At 72.7% G+C, this 19,336-nt stretch overlaps 2 protein-coding genes across 5 annotated transcripts; one reads left to right on the top strand and one right to left on the bottom strand.

Annotated features, from left to right (window-relative positions):
* Positions 1 to 332: 332 nt before the first annotated feature.
* IRF7 (interferon regulatory factor 7) lies at positions 333 to 2,690 on the top strand. Its single transcript, XM_037515655.1, has 8 exons — positions 333 to 352; positions 472 to 634; positions 721 to 916; positions 1,052 to 1,113; positions 1,190 to 1,421; positions 1,634 to 2,155; positions 2,230 to 2,348; positions 2,416 to 2,690. Exons 1-8 carry the CDS (start codon positions 333 to 335, stop codon positions 2,569 to 2,571), a joined length of 1,470 nt encoding a protein of 489 aa, XP_037371552.1. The 3' UTR covers positions 2,572 to 2,690.
* Positions 2,615 to 14,957, bottom strand: PHRF1 (PHD and ring finger domains 1). Of its 4 annotated transcripts, none has more exons than XM_037517326.2 (18): positions 14,927 to 14,957; positions 12,631 to 12,743; positions 12,312 to 12,404; positions 10,475 to 10,680; positions 10,303 to 10,386; positions 10,054 to 10,172; positions 9,703 to 9,800; positions 9,387 to 9,553; positions 9,057 to 9,183; positions 7,930 to 8,057; positions 7,411 to 7,592; positions 7,167 to 7,286; positions 6,789 to 6,943; positions 3,819 to 6,242; positions 3,511 to 3,665; positions 3,173 to 3,427; positions 2,972 to 3,100; positions 2,615 to 2,884 (listed from the first exon to the last, which is right to left on the bottom strand). In XM_037517326.2, the coding sequence occupies exons 2-18, from the start codon at positions 12,719 to 12,721 to the stop codon at positions 2,750 to 2,752; spliced, it is 4,668 nt and encodes a 1,555-aa protein (XP_037373223.1). In that variant the 5' UTR covers positions 12,722 to 12,743; positions 14,927 to 14,957; the 3' UTR covers positions 2,615 to 2,749. The 4 variants fall into 4 exon arrangements, with proteins under 4 accessions (XP_037373223.1, XP_037373222.1, XP_037373220.1 ...); XM_037517325.2 differs by lacking the exon at positions 14,927 to 14,957 and adding an exon at positions 14,185 to 14,350; XM_037517323.2 differs by lacking the exon at positions 14,927 to 14,957 and adding an exon at positions 13,313 to 14,176.
* Between the last annotated feature and the right edge of the window lie 4,379 nt (positions 14,958 to 19,336).

The following is a 19,336-nucleotide window of genomic DNA, read 5'->3' as shown; positions in this document are numbered from 1 at the left end:
GGCGCGGGCGGCGGGGGCCGGGGGCCGGGGGCGCCGCGGGAGGGTTGGGGCCGCAGCTTTAGGTTTCAGTTTCCCGGAGGCGGTTTCGCTTCCCGGCGCCCGGCCCGCCCGCCCGCTCGCGCCGCCCGCGCCGCCCCGCAGGCTCCGCCCGCGCCGCCCGGCCTGGACGCCGCCGCCGCCGGTGACCCGCGCCAGGAGCCCGCGCCGCGCAGCCGGGCCGCGAGCCGCACCCGGCGTCCCCGCAGCGCCCGGGCCGGACCCCGCGACGGCCGCGCCGACGTCTGAGCGGCGCCCCTCGCCCGCGCCCGCCGACGGCCGCCCCCCAGGGCGCCATGGCCCAGGACCCCGAGACGTGAGCGCGGCCCCGGCGCCCCCCGCCCCCCGCGCGGCCCCCTCCGCCCCCGCCCCCGCCCCCCGCGCGGCCCCGGCGCCCCCCGCCCGCCCCCGCCCCTGACGGCCGCGTCCCCGCAGGGCGGCCCCGCGCGTGCTGTTCGGCGACTGGCTGCTGCGCCAGGTGGGCAGCGGCCGCTACGAGGGGCTGCGCTGGCTGGACGCGGCCCGCACGCGCTTCCGCGTGCCCTGGAAGCACTTCGCGCGCAGGGACCTGGGCGAGCGGGACGCGCGCATCTTCAAGGTGGGCCCCGGGCTCGCGGGGGCGGGGCGCCCCCCCCCCGCCCGCAGCCGCCCACAGCGCCCCTTGCCTCCCCTTGCCGTCCGCAGGCCTGGGCCGAGGCGCGGGGCCGCTGGCCGCGCGGCGACCCGCCCGCCCCGGAGAGCGCGCTTCGGGCCGGCTGGAAAACCAACTTCCGCTGCGCGCTGCGGAGCACGCAGCGCTTCGTGATGCTGCAGGACAACTCAGGGGACCCCACCGACCCCCACAAGGTGTTCGGGCTGCGCCCAGAGCCGGGGTGCGGAGGTGAGGCACGCCGGGGAGTCAGTTGGTTGAGGGCAGGGAAGGTGCCGGGAGAGGCCGGGTTGGGGGGAGAACCATCAGGCCCCCCCCGTGAAGGGGTGCAGCTCAGCCACAGCAGACACCCCCCTTCTCTGCCAGAGAGCCTCAGTGTTGACGGCAAGGGGGCAGAGGCGCCCGTTGCAGCAGCTGCACCCTCTGGGGTAAGTCACTGCCCTCCTGGCTCGTGGGCGGAGCCTGGCTCCCGCGGGGGCTCATGCTGTCCTGTCTCCCCCGCAGGGCGGGCTCCCCCCAGGGCTGTGCCTGTGCCCATGCCCAGGGGGAGGAGCTGGTGAGGTGCCCGCGCCGAGCCGTGAGCCTGGCGCTGGGGGTCCCTGCCCCGGCCCAGCCGGCCTCCCAGAGGATCTTCTGCTCCAGGCTCTGCAGCAGAGTTGTCTGGGGGACCACCTGCTGGAAGCGGCATGGGGGGTGCACCCCATGCCCCTGGAGGCTCCTGGAGAGGGCCTGTGTCGTAAGTAGGGCATCTGCGAGGGCCAGGCAGGACGGCAGAGTCCCCAGAACAGGGCTGGCAGCTGCCGTGGACATGGGGGCCAACTGGGAGGGTGCGTGGGCCCCTGGGCCGGGAGGGAGGTCTGCGGCCAGGCCCAGAGCCCCCTACACAGGAGCCGTACCTGCTGTGAGGAGGCGAGGCCCGGGTGCCCACTGCGGTCCTCTCTTCTGCAGCCCCCACCCAGGAGCCCAGGCAGCCCCCGCCCCACGAGGCACCCGGACCCGCACCACCCCTTGCAGCCCACAGCCCCGCGGCTGCTGAGTGGGCCCCGGGCTGGCCGGGCAGCACCCAGCTCCAGCTCCAGGCAGAGCCCAGCCTGGGGCCCCTGGAAGTGACCATCATGTACAAGGGCCGGACGGTGCTGCGGGAGGTGGTGCGGCACCTGGGCTGCGTGCTCCTGTACGGCCCCCCGGGGCTGGCCGCCGACACCGAGCCCCAGTGCGTGGCCTTCCCCAGCCCGGCTGAGCTGGCCGACCAGAAGCAGCTGCGCTACACGGAGGAGGTGCTGCGGCACGTGGCCCCCGGGCTGCAGCTGCGCCAGCGGGGGCTGCAGCTGCGAGCCCTGCGCCTGGGCAAGTGCAAGGTCTACTGGGAGGTGGGGGGCCCCCTGGGCTCTGCCAGCCCCTCCACACCCCCCCAGCTTCTGGAGAGGAACTCGGACACCCTCATCTTCGACTTCAGCACCTTCTTCCAAGGTCAGTGTGTGGCCTGGCCCCTCCCCGCCCCCGCCTACCCCCACCCCCACCCACAAGCCCGCCCCTCCCCGCAGAGCTGCTGCAGTTCCAGGCCCAGCCACGCAGGGGCTCCCCGCACTATACCATCTACCTGGGCTTCGGGCAGGACCTGTCGGCCAGGAGGCCTAAGGAGAAGCACCTGGTCCTGGTGAAGGTGAGGCTGGTCCAGGCGCGGGGCCCCAGGGGCACAGACCCCTTGCTAAGCCCCCCCGCCCCCGCAGGTGGAGCCATGGCTGTGCCGAGCGTACCTGGAGGCTGCGCAGAGGGACGGCGCGTCCTCCCTGGACAGCAGCAGCCTCAGACTCTGCCTGTCGGGCTTCAGCAGCCTCTACGACGACCTCGAGGCCCTGCTCATGGACCTGGGGCAGTCGGCCTAGGGCCGCCTGGCCAGGCGCCACTCTTGCCCAGCCAGCCAGACCCCCCGCCCCACCGTGTCCACAAGGACCGAGTCAACTCAGAAACTTCTAAAGATAATCTTTTTGATAAATTAGAACAAGCTGCGTGTGCGTCTGGTATACGCGTAAACGGGCCCAGCTCCACGCGGACGGGTGCCCCTCAGCCCTCGGCACCCGGCCCCTCGCCCGCCTCCACCCGCCGGTGCCGCCTCATGTGCCGGTACTTGTCCACGTAGGCCTTGACCAGGTTGCCCACCTTCACGGGGTTGATCTCCCCACTCTTGCTGTGGCAGATCTGGGGGAGAGGGGGTGCAGCTGCATGACTGGACGCCAGGCTGGCCGACCCCCCTGGACCCCCCGGAGGCCGCGGCCCGGCGCCCACCTTCTGCACGGCCTTGCGCAGAATGTCCTTGTACTCGTCCTTGCTGACCTCCCTGCGCTGGTAGAAGGGCTTGATGGCCAGCTTCACCTCCTCCACCGCCCGCTCCTGCACGTGCAGCTTCTTCATGTACTGCGGAGCACGCGCGTCAGCCTGGGCCGGGGGGCCTCGGGGCGGGCGGGGGCTCACGGGCACCGCACTCACCTCCTCGTTCTTGGTCTTCTCGGCAGCTGGCCGGGGAGCAGCCTGCCTGTCCTCAGAGTTGGCGGTGGCATGGCCAGCTGGCTCCGAGGCTGTGGCCAGGATGGTGGGCGCAGGGGCCGGGCTTGGGGCCACCCCGCAGCCCGCCAGGGGCAGGCTGGCCTGCAGGAGAAGCTGGACGGGGGGCTGGCCGGCCGGCGTGCAGGGCGGGACACTCGAGTGCAGAGCTGGGGCGGGGGGCAGGCCGAGGCTGTGAACCTGGGTGGGGTGAGCCAGAGCATGACCCTCTGCCCGGCCCTGCCAGGGGCCCGCCCTGCCCCGGGCGCCCCCACCGGACCCACCTGAGAAGGGTCGGCACGGGGGAAGCTGGGCTCTGGGAGCAGGTGACCGGAGGGCGGGGGCTCTGGGAAGGGAGCGCGCTGGGCCACCAGGGGGCCTGCCTCGTCCATCTCCCAGACCTCTTCCCGGGGCTTCTGGGGCCTGGGAAGTGGCGCCCCTGAAGGCCGACAGAGGGAGAGGGTGTCATGGGTGCCCCCTGGGGGACATTCTGGGAAAGCACCTCATTCTTCCCCAAGCTCAGCCCAGGAAAAGGGGGCGCCGCAGTGCCGGCCCTGACCCCCGCCTCTGACCCAGGGAGAGCCCTACTCACGCAGGCCACTGTCCCCCGCCGCCTGCAGGTTCCACGTGACCCTCTTCACCAGGGCCTTGGCTCGCAGCAGGGGGGTCTGCGAGCAGCCTTCCTCCTTCTCCAGAGGGGCCAGGGCCCGGGCCCCCAGGGTACTGGGCACCACAGTGGCCTCAGCCACCTCTGGCGGCAGCCAGGGCTTCTGCTGGGGGCCCTCGGCCAGGGGGAGCTGCTGCGCGGTGCCCTCTGCGAGGGCCAACAACGCCTCCTTGGGGGGCAGAGCCAGGGGCACGGCAGGGTTTGGGGGGAGGGCACGCTCCGGGGAGGAGTCGGTGCTCTCAGGGGAGGGCGGGGAGCTCATGTCATCCAGCTGCACCAGGAGCGCCTCGCTGGCCAAGTCCTCAAAGACGCGGCCGGCCTCGACGGAGTCGGCGTAGTCCAGGTCCTCAGGCGGACACTCGGCCGGTGCCGCTGGGTCCAGGGCCGCCTCCGGGAGGGCCCTGGCGGCTTCCTGCTGGGCCGGCGAGGCACCCGCTCCCGCCAAAGCGGCAGGCTGGGCCGGGGGCTCCCGGGGCGCTGGTTCGTCCTGGGTGGGGGGCACTGCAGGCGCCGCCCTCCCCGGCTTCCTCTCGGAGGAGGCGCGCAGCCGCGGCCTCTTCTCCCGGGACCGGGGCCGCCGGGCCCTGTGCTCTGTACTGGGCGACCGGGACCGGCGCTTCCTCCTTTCGCGGGGCCGCTCCCGGCTCCTCTCCCTGGGGTGCCGGTGCCTCCGGAGCCGGTCCAGGCTGCTGGGGGGCAGGCACTCCCGGCCCCGCGGCCGCTTCTTCTTGCTCCGGCTCTCGCGGGCGGGGCTCCCAGGGCTGACCGAGCGTGAGCGCCGCCGGCCAGGGCCGTGGCCCCAGGAGCCGCGCCGCCCCTCCCTGCTCCTGTCCCTGGCCCGCCTGCGCTTGGCCTGCTCACGGCTGCTGGACCGGTCGCTGGAAGACCTGCGGCTCCGGGCCCTGGGCCGCTGCCTGCCAGGGTAGTCCCCGCCCGGGGGCGGCGAGGCCGAGCGCGAGGCCCGGTCCCGGGAGCGGGACCGCCGGTGCCCCCTGGCAGCTGTCCGCTTCCGCTTGGCTTTCCTGCGGCCGTGCGAGCTGGACGTGGAGCCCGAGCTGGAGCGGGAGCGGGAGCGGAGCTCCACGAGCCTGTGGGGGGCGCTCCGCAAGGGCCCGGGCTCCGGGCCGGCCACACAGGTCACTGTCCGCTCCTCAGAGCCGAAGAAGGTGCTGTGGTGGGGGCCGTCGTCATCCTCCCAGGGCCCCGGCGGGCACGGGCTCGGCCCCGGGGCAGCTGACCCTGGGCTCCCGGCCAGCCCCTCCTCTGCCGCTGGCACATCCCGCGCCACGCCGGCCACGTCCTGGTCACGGGGCTGCAGCGCCCCGGAGGGCTCGGGCTCGGCCCCGAAAACAGCCTCCACCGTGTAGGAGGTGACGCAGCGCACGGCCGGGGCCGCGGGGGCCTCGGGGCTGTCGACGGAGATGGTCCTGGTGATCTCGGTGGGCAGGAGCCCGGGGCCCAGGCGCTCAGGGCTGCCGGCGGGCGAGCTGGAGTCGGAGCCCGTGGGGTCGAAGGGGTCGTACATCTCGCTCTTGAGCTGCCGCGCCTTCCGGATGGAGAAGAGGGGCGAGGGCGCCTCCTTGCGTGGGGCCTTGCTGTCCACCGGCCGGAAGGTGTTGCAGAAGCCGGGGTGGGAGGGCCGGCCGGCCTGGGCCGCGTTCCCCGGGATGTTGATCCTGAAGCTCTCGAAGGTGGAGCCGATGCCCTTCCCCCTGCAGGGCGCCCTTGGGGCTGGAGTGGGGGCGCCCCCCGCCTGTGAGCTGGGTTCCTGCGGGCCCCTGCCACTGGGCTCGCCCTCGGTCCGGGCGCTGTGGCTTGGCTGTGTGGGGCCCTCCCTGCCAGTCAACCGGCTGATGCAGGCGCTGGGGAGCTCAACGTGCTGCCCTGGGGCGGGGGCCCCGTCAGCCTGCCCACCCGGGCCAATCTTTGGTATCTGAGGAAGCTGGGGAACATCAGTCCTCCCGGACGTCGTTCTCGGGGCCTGCCCCAGCCCTGTGCTCCTGGAGGGTGAGACCGGGCTGCCCTCGGAGACCTGAGACATGGCAGGACCCAGAGACGGGGAGCGCGGGCCACTGCCCATCAGGCAGGGGGTGCCGCCACGCGGGAAGCCAAGCCTGCTCCCGGCAGACAAATTCTGGGTCTGGCCTGGCCTCGGGGGTCCTGCAGAGGGGCCTGGTCTCACCGTCGCCCCCGTGGCCACGGCGGGTGCACAGGAAGGACTGGGCCCCGCGCCCTGCTGGCTGCGGCCATTCCCTGAGCGTGGCCCGCCTGGCTGCAGGCCATCCCCGACCCCGGGGCCTCGTCCCCGATTGGGCAGACCCGGCAAGTCCCGCTGACAAGAAACGGGTGCTGAAAGACAAAGGCGAGAGGTGTCAGCCCTGTCTGCAAGGAGCTCTGGCCACTATTGGGGTCACCAGGAGCTGGAGGACACCTAAGACCCGCTGGGACCTGGATGAGGAGGAACTAGACCAGCAGACCAAGGGCCTGACTGCAGGGCTGAGGCACTGGAGGGGAGGGGTGCGGTGCAGAGCGTGGCCGGCTGGGCCTGGTGGCAGGTGTGGGGGCTGTGCCCCCCACCTACACTTCGCCCCAGTTTAAATAAACAATAAAGCTTTCTGAGCTGGATACCCAGTCCAGGCCCCGCGGGGAGGCTGTGGGCCCGGGAGGCTGGGGCTTTCATTGCACATCCCAGAAACTGCGGTGCAGATCTCTGGGCCCCCCACGCCCATTGCTGAGCACCCCCACAGCCACCCACCTCTCCCGGGGAGCCGCTCCATCCCTGAAGCCCTCCCATGCGCGACTCTCGGGGACTCCCCAAGCCGACGGGCGGCTCAGAAGGGGGCACCAGCAGAAGAGCCGCGCCCCGTCCCGGCGCAAAGGGCCCCGGCTGCTCACCCGCCCGCTTGGCACTAAGGGAGCCGTCCCGGTGGATGGTCACGTCGGCGCCGTTCATCATCAGGAGGCTCTGGCTGGACAGGATGCTGCCCAGCAGGTCGGGCTCGGGGGCCTCGTCCACCTCGGGCTCCGACCCAGCAGCAGGGAGGCTCCGCCTACAGCGAACATGGCGGCGGGAGGAGCGTCGGTGCTTCTGCCCAGCTGGGCCCGACCGAGGGGCTGGCCCTGAGGCCTGGTCCGCTCCCTGAGGACACCCAGCCCAGCGTGGGGCTCCTCCCATGGCCCCTAGTGGTGGCCTCATGGCCTGCACGAGTCACCCCGGGAGCAGCCTGGGGCGTGGCGAGGCCCACCAGTCCCTGCCGCCTGCCCGGGACCCACCTGGAGAGCCCCACGGAGACCGGCCGGGCCACCGGCTGGTGGGACCGCAGAGCCGACTGGGACAGGGCCCGCCTCTTGTCGTGCAGCAGGGAGCCGGGGCTGGCAGGCAGGGCCTCACCGCTGCAGAGTGGGTTAGAGACAGCAGGTGAGGCCCAGGGCACCCACAGGCCAGGGTAGGCCCATCACAGGTGAGATGGGGCCGCCCTGCGTGCTAGGAGAGTTACACAGCCCTACGCCTGCTCACCTGTCGAAGGGATCCAGCTCGTAAGGATCCCCAAACAGAGACAGGGAGGCGGCCCCAATGTCGGCACGCAGCAGCCCCAGGGAGGGCTCTGCTGGCCTGTACAGAGAGGGGGTGCAGGCCCCCCGGGCTGGCCTCCGCAGGCCCAGGGTCTGTGCCAGGCGGGAGCGGGCCGTAGCTTCATTCTGACCAAGAAACAGGACTGTGAGCAGGACCCACCTGGGGCCCTGACTTGCGATCCCGGAGCTGGGTGGTCCCGCAACCCCACCCCCACCCCCCACGGCCCTAGCCGGGACCAGCGCCTGTGTCCAGGATGAGGCTGGCAGGAACAGCAACCACACGGGACAGCAGCGGGCGGGGCCACTGCCGCCTCCGAGCAGGGGATGGTGGGATGGGCAGGCAGACCAGACTCGGCCTGGGACTCGGGCCGCCTGCACGTGGGCACACCCTGGGGCCAGCACAGAGCCAGCGCTCGGGACTGCAGCTGAGAGCGGGATCCCCCTGACCCCCGGCCCAGGCTACCTGCGTCCTGCTGCCCCTCCTCTTCCTCACGCGGCCCTGGCGTCTCTTCAGCCGTGCCCCAGAGCCCCGGCTCTTCCTGGGTGACTTAGACGGGCCTTTCCTCCTCCCCGGCGCCTTCCGCCGTCTCCCTACGAGGACGAGAGAGATCTGTGCCAGGCCACAGGCGGACCCTCTAGAGGGGACAGCCACACGCCGCCAGAGCCAGGCACGAGCCAGCGCCAAACACTGTTTAGAGCAGACGCTCAAGGAGCCCGGGCAGCCTGGCGCCTGCCTCGAGGCCTCAGGGCTGCTCCCGATGCTCACACCCGGGGACGGGGCCGAGTCGGAGGAGATGGGACACGGCGGTGGGGGCGGGCCTCCCAGGCCCTGCAGGGTGCCAACCTGGTCAGGGCAGGGACCGGGGCAGCCCGCAGGGCACAGGAACGCAGGCTGCCAGGCCTGAGGCGGCCGCTTCCAAAGCCATGCGAGAGGTGGCCAGCCGCCGCATACCCCAGTGGGCCCCAGCCCGGCTGCAGCTGGCGGTGCCCAACCTGGGGCACCTGTGGGACGAGGTAGTGCCCCTGCGGGTCTCAGGCCAGAGCTGCCCGAGATCCTGTCGCGTCTGTGATACCACTGCAACTTGCAACTCGTGCTGGCTGCCACAGAGCCCCCAGGACACGGCAGGACTGAGCGCGGGGCCAGCCGCCCCTCCACACCCACCTGCGGCCTCGCAGCCTCCGCAAGGCCCGGCCAGCACGAGGCCCGGGCCGACGAGATGGGGGTCCAGGGGCCGGTGCGGCAGGGACAGGGGAAGGCAGGGGATGCGGCACCCGCTGTGACTCCACTGCAGGCGTCACAGTCCCGGCCATCACAGCTCTGCCCCCAGGCTGGGCAGGGGCCGCAGAGGCCTCTACTCACCGTGCCCTGGGACGGCTCCTGCTGGGCGAGGGACGAAATGCCCGAGCAGAGCCCGCAGGATCCTTGTAAGTAAACTCCCCCCAGGGAGACACCGATACCCCCCCGAGAGAGCAGGCGGGGGCACCTCCTCACTCGGCCATCGCCCCAAACAGCGCCAGGCCCTGTTGCACTGCCAGGCACTGTGCCCGGAGCCCGCCCAGGCCTCCCGCAGCCCCGCCCACCAGGCCCACCTGCTTTCCTCCGCTTGGCAGAAGCGCGGGGGCCCAGGGGGCGCTGGTACACAGCAGTGCTCAGACCGGATGCCACAGCTTCGATAGTCTCGTCCAGCAGCGACGACGTGAGGTACCTCGGGATGTGCTGACCACAGGGAGAGGACAGTCAGGTGGCTGCCCTCAGCCTGCCAGCAGGTCCTCCCACAGAGCCCCAGGGGGCGGGGAGGGGCAGGGGGCCCAGAGCCGCCGTGCAGGGGACGTGGCAGGACGTGCAGCTGGGGGCCACTGATGGTGCCTGGCCGCGTCGTCCCAACACCCCCTCAAGCTCAGTGTTTCGGTGGCACCCACCTGCGCACTCCTGGCGGTGGAGATCCGGTTCCGGTTCACGGTGGCACGGACCCGCTCACTCTGCCGTGTCCTGGCAATGGCCCGGGTCCGCCCGGCGCGTGGCCGGAGCCTGCTACTGGTGGGCACCACGTCGGCCAGGAGCTCCTCCTCGCTTGGGGTGCCCGGGTCTGGGAGGAAGGAAGCCAGGCTGGGACACACAGGCGGCCCCCCAGAGCCCAGATGGGAGGTCCCTGCCCCAGGTATCACTCCTGCACGCCCCCCTGCCTCCCCCCCACCTCCCTGGCCAAACCTGCTGGGAAAGAGCCCTGCACCTCACCAGCAACGGCAGCCCCTTCGGGGGCAGCGCACTCCGGGCAGAACCACTCGTCCACGGGCACCTCCTGGAGAGGGGGGCGCAAGCACTCCATGTGGTACCTGCGGGAAGCCAGCCGTGGTGAGCCAACACCGGGCCACCACCAGGCTGGGATGGGGCTCTGGGGTGAGGGACGGGCAAGGCCCGGAAAGGGGGCCTGGCCACGCGGCAGCTCCTCACAGGCTGAGGCCAACCTGGACACTGTGCTCAGGCAGGGCCCACTCAGGCCCAGGGGACACACCCGGGTGCCCAGGGCTCCGCCTCAAGGGTAGGAGGCTGAGCCTTGAGGAAGAGCGGGGACCGAGGCCTGCTCACCCAGCGTCACAGCCATCACACAGCAGCAGGCGGTCTTCGCGGTCACTCCGGCCACACGTCCCGCAGAAAGTCGGGTCCTCCTCCTGGCCCTCCGGGGTCCCGGTACGCTCCACTGGGACCTGCAGACGGATAGCACTGTCACCCGCTGGACAGCAGAGGCCAGCCCTGGGCGCACGCCTCCCGGGCACCATCGGAAACCAGGCCCCAGGTGAGGGCCCGTGGGTCTGGCCCCCCCACTGCCCCACTCACTGTCCTCAGGGTAGGGCCGCCTGGCCGCGCACGGATGCAAACGCACTTGAAGATGGCGCGGTCCACCGGGCAGGAGGTGGCATTCTGCAAGAGCAATGTGTCCATGACCCCCCACGCCTGCGGGCGGCCTGGGCACGCGCGGGTCACAGCCAGGCCAGGGGGCAGGGCCCACCTTGGCCCACTCCAGGATGCAGTCCAGGCAGAAGTGGTGGGCGCAGGTCTCGGGGGTCCCCACGGCCTGGCCCCGGAAGGCGTTGAGGCAGATCGGGCAGCTCTCAGCGTCATCGTCAGAGCTGAAAGCACCGTCGGAGTCCAGCCCACCCGGAGCTTCCGCCGCTTCGTCCTCCTCGTCCTCCTCATCTCCCTCGTCCTCGGAACCTCGGAGAAGAGCCAGGCTGACCTCGCACGCGGGGAGCCAGCGCTCGGAAGCCCCAGCAGGGCCAGACTCCGGCACCTCTGACACACCCAGGAAGTCCCAGCCCAAGCAGCAGGAAGCTCTGGAGCCCCTGGGGCCCTGGGGCCACTCCCTCCCAAACCGCCCCTCCAGGATGCAGGCAGGGCCCCCACAGGCCCCAGCCTGGCCCAGCCCTGCCAAGCGCTCATGGTGGGCAGGACCCTGCTCTCATGACTAAGGGTGTCGCCCTGGCCCGGCCTGTCTGGTGGGCTCTGGCCGCAGGTATTTGAGGGCCGCAGTTGGACCACGATGTGCAGGAGGGCACCGGGCAGGCCTACAGCAGGGCCGGCGAGGCCCCGCCGCCATCCTGGGGCACACACCAGGGTGGGTCGAAGCTGCCGTTGCCCATGAGACTCGGGACAGGACAAACAGAGATGGGGTGACGCTGACTTCTGCCCCTGAGGCCCTGGGAGCAGGAGCAGGTGCCAGTCACATGATCAGTCCTTCCCGGGAATTCAAGAGGCGCAGGCACGGAAAGAAAGGCGGAGAACGGGCTACCTAACTCGATTCAGCGGCCATTGGTAGCCAAAGCCACCCCCACCCTTCCTCAGAGCTCTGGAGTAAAAATGCCACAAGATGAGGACCCCGCCCCCGCCCCCGGCCAGGCCAAGGTGGGAGGAGCAGGGCCATCTGGTCAGCTCCCTGGGTCCTCAGGCCTTCCCCCTCCCTGCAGACCGCAACCAAAGCCCCGACCTCCAGGCCCCTCCCGCATCTGTCTCGGCAGCTTCTCCAGGCCCACGGAGCACCCCCACCACACACCCCGCACAGCCACAGGGTGGCCACGCCTGCCCTGGCACTGCTCTGCCCACACCCGTAGGCCTCTGCTGGGACGAGTGGCAGGACCAGGCCCACTGCCAACCAGCGCCAAGCCCCACCCAGAGCTCCTGACTTGGGGAAACCAGAGGGGCTGCCCTGGCAAGCGCCTCCGGGGTGGGTGCCCTGCAGGGAGGCAGTGCGCCGTGTGGAGCCCGCCCTGGACAGCGAGGGCTGCTCTGGACACCCCGAGGCCGATCCCCACAGCCTGGAAAAGCGGGGATGCCGGCACCTCCCACAGTGGCCAGGTGGGCTCCCCGCAGCCAGCCAGATAGAGTGGCCCAGCGGGCCCTGAGGACATGCTTCAGACAGAGACCAAGAGAGAGGAAAAGCGCAGGAGGCGGTGTGGGGCTGTGTGCCCAATGGGCAGCTCACGGGTGGCGGGCAGCTTTGGGCGTCCCGGTCAGAAGAGCAAGGAGCTGCAGGGCGCCACGGCAAAGCAGGAGTGGTGCTGAGGGCCCCGCACCCGAGACACACGGCCCGCTGGGCAGCGGGGGAGGGGCCGCCCTGTCTGGCCAGAGGGCCTGGGGGCACGCGCCCGGCACAACCCAGCTCCGCTGCCCCCACTCTCAGCTGTCCGAACTTCCTGGTCACCCGAGTCACCGCACTGGACTCCAAGCCAAGCGCGACCCACCAGAAAGGGGCTCATGGGTGTGCATCTCCCCGCCGTCCGCACCCCACCGGCCAGGAGGCAGAGGACGCTTCCTGACAGGCGCCTGAAGCCCCACCGGAGGCCTCTCACCAGATCTGCCGTCCAGGGAGCCCTCCTCCTCCTCCTCGCCGGCGCTGCAGTCGCTGCCCGAGTCGTCCTCTGAGTCGTCCTCAGAGCCGCCGCCTGGAGGACAGGGGGGCAGGCCAGTGACCACGGGCGGGGCAAGGCTGCCGCGGGGTGAGGCGGCTGGGCTGGGGACCGCAGGGCTCCCTCCCGTCCTCCCACCGCTCGTGTACAGTGAAGACGGGAAGGGGTCGCCGCTGCCGCCGGGAGGCAGAAATCCCTCTCCAGACACCCGCGAGTGAGCACGAGGCGTAAGGCGGACGCGCCAGCAGCCCTGCGCGCTCACCGGCATCTCCAGCCAGGGCAGCTGGGCTGGGTGGCGGGGGCCCACCCGGCCCTGGGCTTCGGTCAAGCTCATCCAGACTGTCGTCATCCATGGCTAGACATGGAAGCTCGGCTCTGAAAGAAACCAAGGCCCCAGATGTCAGGCTGCGGAGCCACTCACTGCAGGCGCCAGCCCCCACCCAGCACAGCCTGGCGGCGTCACCTGCAGGCCGGCCAGGCCGTCAGAGGCCCCCAGGGCAGTTGCAGCCGGAGCCTAGCCGAGCCCACGGACGACACCCCCAGGGCCATGACGCTGTGCCAGGCCTTGCCTGCAAACAGCCTACTGAACCGCAGCCAGCGTCACCAGCACCCGGCACTGGCATGAGCACCAGCGCTCAACCCCCCAAGGGCTCCAGGTGCCAGGGACACAGCGGCTCCTGTGTAGGGGCGGCCACAGAAGACCTGGTGACAGGCAGGGCCCCTGCTCTCGGGGGTCCCGGAGCCAAGCTGCAGGATGCTGGGGCAGCCAGGTCGCAGGGGCCTCTCACTGCCAAGTGCCACTCTGTGCTCCACCCTGTCTGGGGGCACATCCTACCCGCTCTACAGAGATGACGAGTGACCTTGCACACAACCACGGCCCCCCATGTCAGGCCCTTGAGCTTTGGTCCCCAAATGAGAAGTTCTCTTTTGCCCACACCACTCACCTCCAGTCCCAGGGTGCAACAGAGGAAGCACCTGGCTCAGAGATACCAGAGGGAAGAGGGCCGCACAGGACAAGGGCAAAGCAAGAACTGGGGCTCAGGGGCTGGACCTGGCTCACAAACTTGGGCCTCATCCCTGGACCTGCACAGGCCGCTCTCCTGGGGCACACGAGGCCAGTCTCGTAGGCACCCTGGGAGGTGGGGGCCAGACCCTCACCACACCCTGACGACCTGGCCCGCGAGGCCCACACTAAACAGGCGGTTTTGGGGGACCACCAATCCTCGTGAAACTGAGGAGGGTTCATCTCTGAGCCTGTACCCCCACCTCAAGGTGAGCAGCAGCCAGCAGGGTTCCTCAGGAGAGGTTACCTGTGGGGGTGCCTAGCAGCCCAGACAGCACCGCCCAGAGCAACCGCACCACTCAGGTGGGGGCACCGAGGGGGCAGCTGGTGTTGCTCCCACTGCTGCACCCCAGGTGGCCCCTGCAGGGGTGGTGAACCCGCCTCCAGGGACACCGCAGCCAGCGGGAGACCCCAACCCTGGAGGCTGCCCAGGAGACACAGCCCGACAGGCGCAACTGCGCCCAAAGGGGTCTCTCCCTCCCATGCAGCCGGCCCTGGGCTCCTCCCCCGGCACAGAGATCGCAGCCACTGCAACGGGCTGGGCCATGGAGGTCAGTGAGGCCAGGCAAGGCCTGGCTGCCTAGAAGTGCCAGCAGGGAAGAGAGACTGACCCTCTGGGGTCCCTGCGTCAGGTCCCAGTGGCCTCCCCGCCCCTCTCAGAAATGTGGGGCTGAGCAGCCCCTTCCCGGGCCATCACCTCACGAGGTGCCCACGGGCAGCAGCCGGGCAAGGGCCCGGGCTCGCTCACCGCACCTGTGCAAGGCCGGAAAGAGGCCTCTGTGAGGGGTGTCCAGCACCCTCTTTCCTGCCAAGAGCGCCCAGCTGCCGGGAGCCACAGCTGAGCGCAGCTGCACGTGGACAGGCCTGCCCTGACCGCCCATGCCCACCGCTGCCCACGGCCCCGCAGGAAGCCGTCCCCGCAGGGCGCCGGGCCACGTCAGAGCGGGTCAGAGCGGCTTCGCGGCGCTCGAGCCGCAGGACCGCAGCACCTGCTCCCGCCGCCGGGCCGGGAGGGGCGTCGCGGGGTCACTGGCGACCGCGCCCGGCCAGAAGAGGCGCGTCCAGCGCCGGCCGGGCAAGCGGGCCAGGCCCGGCCTCCCGCCAGACTCCAAGGCCCCGAAGAGCCAACGGCAGCCGGCGTCGGAGGCGCGGGCCAGGGTGGCCTCCGCGGCCGCGCCCGGAGCCAAGGCGGCCGGCAGGTGCCACCCTGGCCTCGGCCCCACGGCCGCCCGCGGGCCGGGGAGCCGCGCTCGCCCCCTCGTCGGCCCGGGCCGCCCGGCCCCAGCGCGGGCCCCGCCGCCGTCGCAGGCCAGCGGCCGGACACGGGCCACGCGGGCGGGCGGGCGGGCGGGGGGCGGCCCCCGCCTCCGGGAGAGCGGCCGGCGGGGCCCGCCCGGAAGCGCGCAGGCCGCGGACGCGCGGCCGCACACAAAGCGCGCGGCGCCCGGGCGGCCCCGCCGCAGGGACCCCGCGGCCGCCGCGGCCCCGCACGTACCCGGGAAGCTCGCGCGCCGCCGGCCGCGCCCCGCCCCGCCGCGCCGCGCCGCCGCCGGCCGAGCGCCCGCTCCGCCGGGCCCGCCGCCGCCGCCTCGGCCGCGCGCTCGCGACCCGGAAGGGCTCGGGCGGCTTCCGGCGCCCGCGGCCCGCCCCTCGCGGGCGAGACCACCGGCACGGGGGGGCCGGCGCGCCGCGGACGAGGCCGCCGCCGCCCGCGGCCCGGGCCGCGAGCTCTGGAGACGCCGCTGCGCGCAGCCCCCCGCCAGCCAGGCCGGCGCCCCGGGAGGAGGCGCGGCGCCTGGGGCCCCGCCAGTGGGCCGCTCCGGGCCGCGCTCCCCCTCCGGGCGCTTGGTAGCGCCCGGCCCAGGGCCCGAGGCGAGGGGAGCGGCTGCGCACACCTGGGCCCCGCCCGCGCCGGCCCCGCCCCGGAGGCCCCGCCCCGCCCCGCCCCGCCCGCGGAGGGGCCCCGCCTCGCGCCTCCCGGGCCCGGCGCTCTCGGGGTTCCGCGCTCCCCGCGCTGCGGCCGCTGGGGTCCGGGCGCGGACGGCCTTGCGCGCCTGGGGACCGGCCGCTCTGCGCCCCCGCTCGCTACGGGCCGGCTGCGATGGAGCCCGCCCCCCCGCGTCCCGCGCGTCGGGGCAGAGCCCGCGGGGCGCGCGGCAGGGACGGGGCGGGCGCGGCACGGGCCGGCTCGCGCCGCGCTGAACACGGCCCGCGGGGCAGGGGCTCGCGCGGGCCGCCCCCTGGACACCCGCGGGGCCGCGAGCCGCGGGGCGGGCCCGGGCACAGGCGCCTGCGGACGGCGCGGGACGGTGGTCGCCGGCGGGCGGGCCGGGGCGCCGGGGCAGGGAGGACGCGCGGCCGCGGGGACGGATCAGCGCCTGGAGATTTCGGGGACTAGGGGTCGCCGAGGTTGAAAGTGAAGTGCGGGGTGAAAAGGAGGAAGGTGGAACCGGAAGGTGGGCGCCCTGCCCAGGGAGGAGCCGGGAGGCTGGGCTTGGGCATCCCGGGGGAGCCGCGCCGGGGCTGCTGGAGGCCGGCGTCCGGCAGAGGCCAAGTGGACGTGCCACAGCCGGCTCTCGCGCAGGGGCTGGGGGACAGCAGAGGACCAAGGCCACCAGGCCCAGGAGGGGCTCCGGAGCCTGGGAGGGCGCCCTTCAGGCCAGGCTGGGCAGTGAGGGGCCCTGCGGGCGGGAGGACAGTGCTAAGAGCCCGGGGAAGACTTGCAAGAAAGGAACTTGGGCGCAGCCGGAGAGACAGGGCTTCTGGCGCCCTCCCTGCATGGAGGGCCTGGGCGGGGGGCGCGTGCTTCCAGCTCCCCTGGGGCAGTACCACGCCTGGTGCTTGGGCTCCCAGCCTCCGGGCCTTGGTAAAAACACTGGGAGCTCATGGGCCACCCGGGGGACAGCCTGGGGGTCCAGTGTGGGCAGGAGCTGCTGCCGCCCAGCAGAGGGTCCCAAAGGAACCCTCCTGGGGTAGAGTGGACAAACAGCTCAGGGCCACCTCGGAGCCTCTGTGGAGCGGGCCCGGCCCTCCCTTTCTCCCGAGGCTGCTCTGAGGAAAGTGTTGCGTCAATGAGCTGCAAAGAACACCTCCCTGCAGGCATCCTGGGCAGTGTACAGCCTGCCCAGCCAGGCCGGCCTGGGTCAGCTGCAAGACACATCCCCAGGGAGGCGTCCAGAGTCTCTGGACGGGGTGCAGACAGCACAGATGGTCCTTGCCCTCACTGTCAACCCCCCTGCAGGCAAGGGGCGCCCCCAGCCTGTCCCCTCCCCTGCACACCTGCTGGCCACCTAGCTGCCACCTCCCCAGTGCTAGCGCCACACAGGACACACATGTGGCCTGCCCACATGGATCAGAGCTGCACCCATGTCCTGGTGGGGATCCCAGGGTGGGCTGGCCTGGGAGCTCCCTGGGTCCTGCTCCCCCTCCCCCCCCAGAGTGGGGGGGACAGACAGGGGCAAGTGGCACTCCCCCAGCTTGGAAAGTGGGTGCAGGAGCTTCTTGAGGCTGCCAGAATAAGCGGCCGCAAATGGGGAGACTGAAAACTGGACACCCCCCACAGCCCAGCAGGCCTCAGCTCACCACTGCTGCCACACTGCTGAGGGTGGAGCCTGGCACCCGCATTCCCAGGCCAGTGGCCACCCTCCCCAGTCCCCACCTATGCTAAAGAGGCCTCCTCGCTGCGTCTGTCTCGCATGAGGACACTCCTCTTGGGGTCACAGTCCCCAGGCATCTGGGATGACCTCAGCTCCATGTCCTTCACTCAGCCACACCTACGAAGACCCTGTGCCAGGCTGCAGCCACGGGCTAGCCGTTAGGACAGGACATGCTTTTGGAGGGGCCACCATTCAACTCACCACACAGGGCCATAGGGGAGCGTCTAGAACCTCAGGATTGGGGCACCAGGGGGGCTGTAGCGCCTGGCGGAGTGGCCCTGAGATCCAGTCGCTCCCTGTCCCCTCACCCCAGACTTCTTGGCCAAACTGCCCACCTCCACGTGTGTCCCGTCCCGAAGGGGTGGCCGCCCCAGGGTCTCAGACTCCCAGGGCTGAGGCCCCCCAGGGCCCAGGCCTCGCTGCCCGCCCCCCCCCCCCCCCCGCGTGACTCCCGGGAGAGGGAGCCAGCCCCCGGCCGGCCCCCCGCAGGTCACAGCCCGCCTCCCCGCTCCCGAGCCGAGGGCGGAGGTGACCAGGCTGGGAAGGGCTGGAGGGGTGAAGGGCCGCGGGAGCTGGGGGTCCCCCCGCCCCGGAGGCGCCCACGGGTGGGGACCACCCACGACCGAGCGCGCCGCGGGGGGCGGGGCGAAGGGGCGGAGCCCAGCCCCCCCCCCCCGCGTCTGAAAACTCCGCCCGGCGCTCCGCCGCGCGGCCGCCTCCTCCGAGCCGGGCCGGCGCTCGCCCGGTCCCCGAAGGGCCTCGGCGCCGGCGGCTCCACGGCGCCCGGGCCGCTCCCCGCCAGCCCCGGGGACCCGGGCCGTTCCACCGCGCGGGCCGGGGAGCGCCGCGGGCCGTACCACGCGCCGCGGCCCGCGGGGGACGCCGCCCGCCGCCCGCCGCCCCCCGGCCCGCGCCCGCCCCCCGGCCCGCCCCGCCCGGCCCGCCCGCCCGCGCGGCAGGTGGCGGCCCCGCCCCGAGGCCGACGTGCGGAAAGGAACGCGCCGGCCGCGCCCGCCCGGGCCCGCGCGGCGGGGGGCGGGGCCTCGGCGCTCCCCTCGCGCCCACTGGCTGCGGCGCGGCGGGGCGGGCCCGGGCCGGCCCGTCATTGGCTGCCGGGCCCCGCGATTTGCATACGGGCCGGCGGGGCCCGGCGGGGCCGCGGTGCGGGGCTCGGCCGCCGCCGAAGTTGGGCGGAGCGCGGGCGCGGCCGCAGGTGACGCGCGGGGGGTCGCGGCCGGCGGGCGGGGGCGCGCCCCGCCCTCCCCCCCGGCGGCGGGGTGCGGGCCGGGCCGGGGCGGCGGGGCGCGGGCGCGCCGGCGGGAGCCGAGGGAGGGGGCCGGGCCGGGGACGACCCTCCGCCCGCCCGCCGGGCCCTCCGGGCGCAGGGCAGCCCCTGCCCACCGCACACTGCGCTGCTCCGGACCCACTGTGCGTGTGACAGCGGCTGACCTGTCCCTGGGCAGCGCGACGCCCCGGCCCCTCCGTGACCCCGCCGTGCCGGGCCCGCGCCGCCGGGTGGGGGAAGGAGGCCGGGGGCTCGGCTTGGGCCCGAGGTCCTCCCGGAGCGCGCTTTCCTGGGCGGGGGCGCCGGGCGTGCAGTGCTCCTGGGACGGCCTTCTGGACGTGTCGGGCGGAGGACAGCCGGGGCGTGGTGGGCAGTGCCCACCACCAGGACTGGACCAGCCCTGGAGCCGCCCCCGGGACCCTGCAGGAGGACAGCGCCGGCTCTTCTGTGTCCCTGTGTCCAGCATGGCCACTGAAAGAGTCAGGGTGCCTTCGGCCCATTTGTGGGCCCAGTGACATGGCCCTGCCAGAAGAGGGGGCACATACTGGCGCCCCAGCATGATGGCTACCACCCCACCTTCTCTGCTGCGTGTCCTCAAGTCCAAGGTGAAGACTGCTGGTCCCGAAGCCACCCAGAGGGGCCACCAGCCTGCAGGCCGCTGGGCCAGGGGTGGTCTGCAGCCTGCGGTACAGGCAGGCTCCCTGGCGACCATGAGCCTGGACCGGTGTCTGGGCTGCCGCAGCAGAGCTATTCCTGTGGCCCAGCAGGTTCGGGTCTGAACCAGGTGGCCAGGTCACTGCTGGCAGGCAGCGGCGGCCCAGGGACAGGAACAGGCCCCCCAGCACGGCCTGGCCTGCGGAGTGGGACCTTCTGGTCTGCGCCCTCCTCACGGCTTCTGTTGCTGACTTAAAGTACAGCTTAGAACTCAAAAGTAACCCTTCAGCCACTCAAGGATTTGCAAAGT

This window comes from Talpa occidentalis, unplaced genomic scaffold, assembly GCF_014898055.3.
Source record: "Talpa occidentalis isolate TD23 unplaced genomic scaffold, MPIMG_talOcc4v2.1 talOcc4.17, whole genome shotgun sequence".
NCBI lineage: Eukaryota > Metazoa > Chordata > Mammalia > Eulipotyphla > Talpidae > Talpa > Talpa occidentalis.
This window is presented reverse-complemented; position numbering and strand designations above follow the sequence as displayed.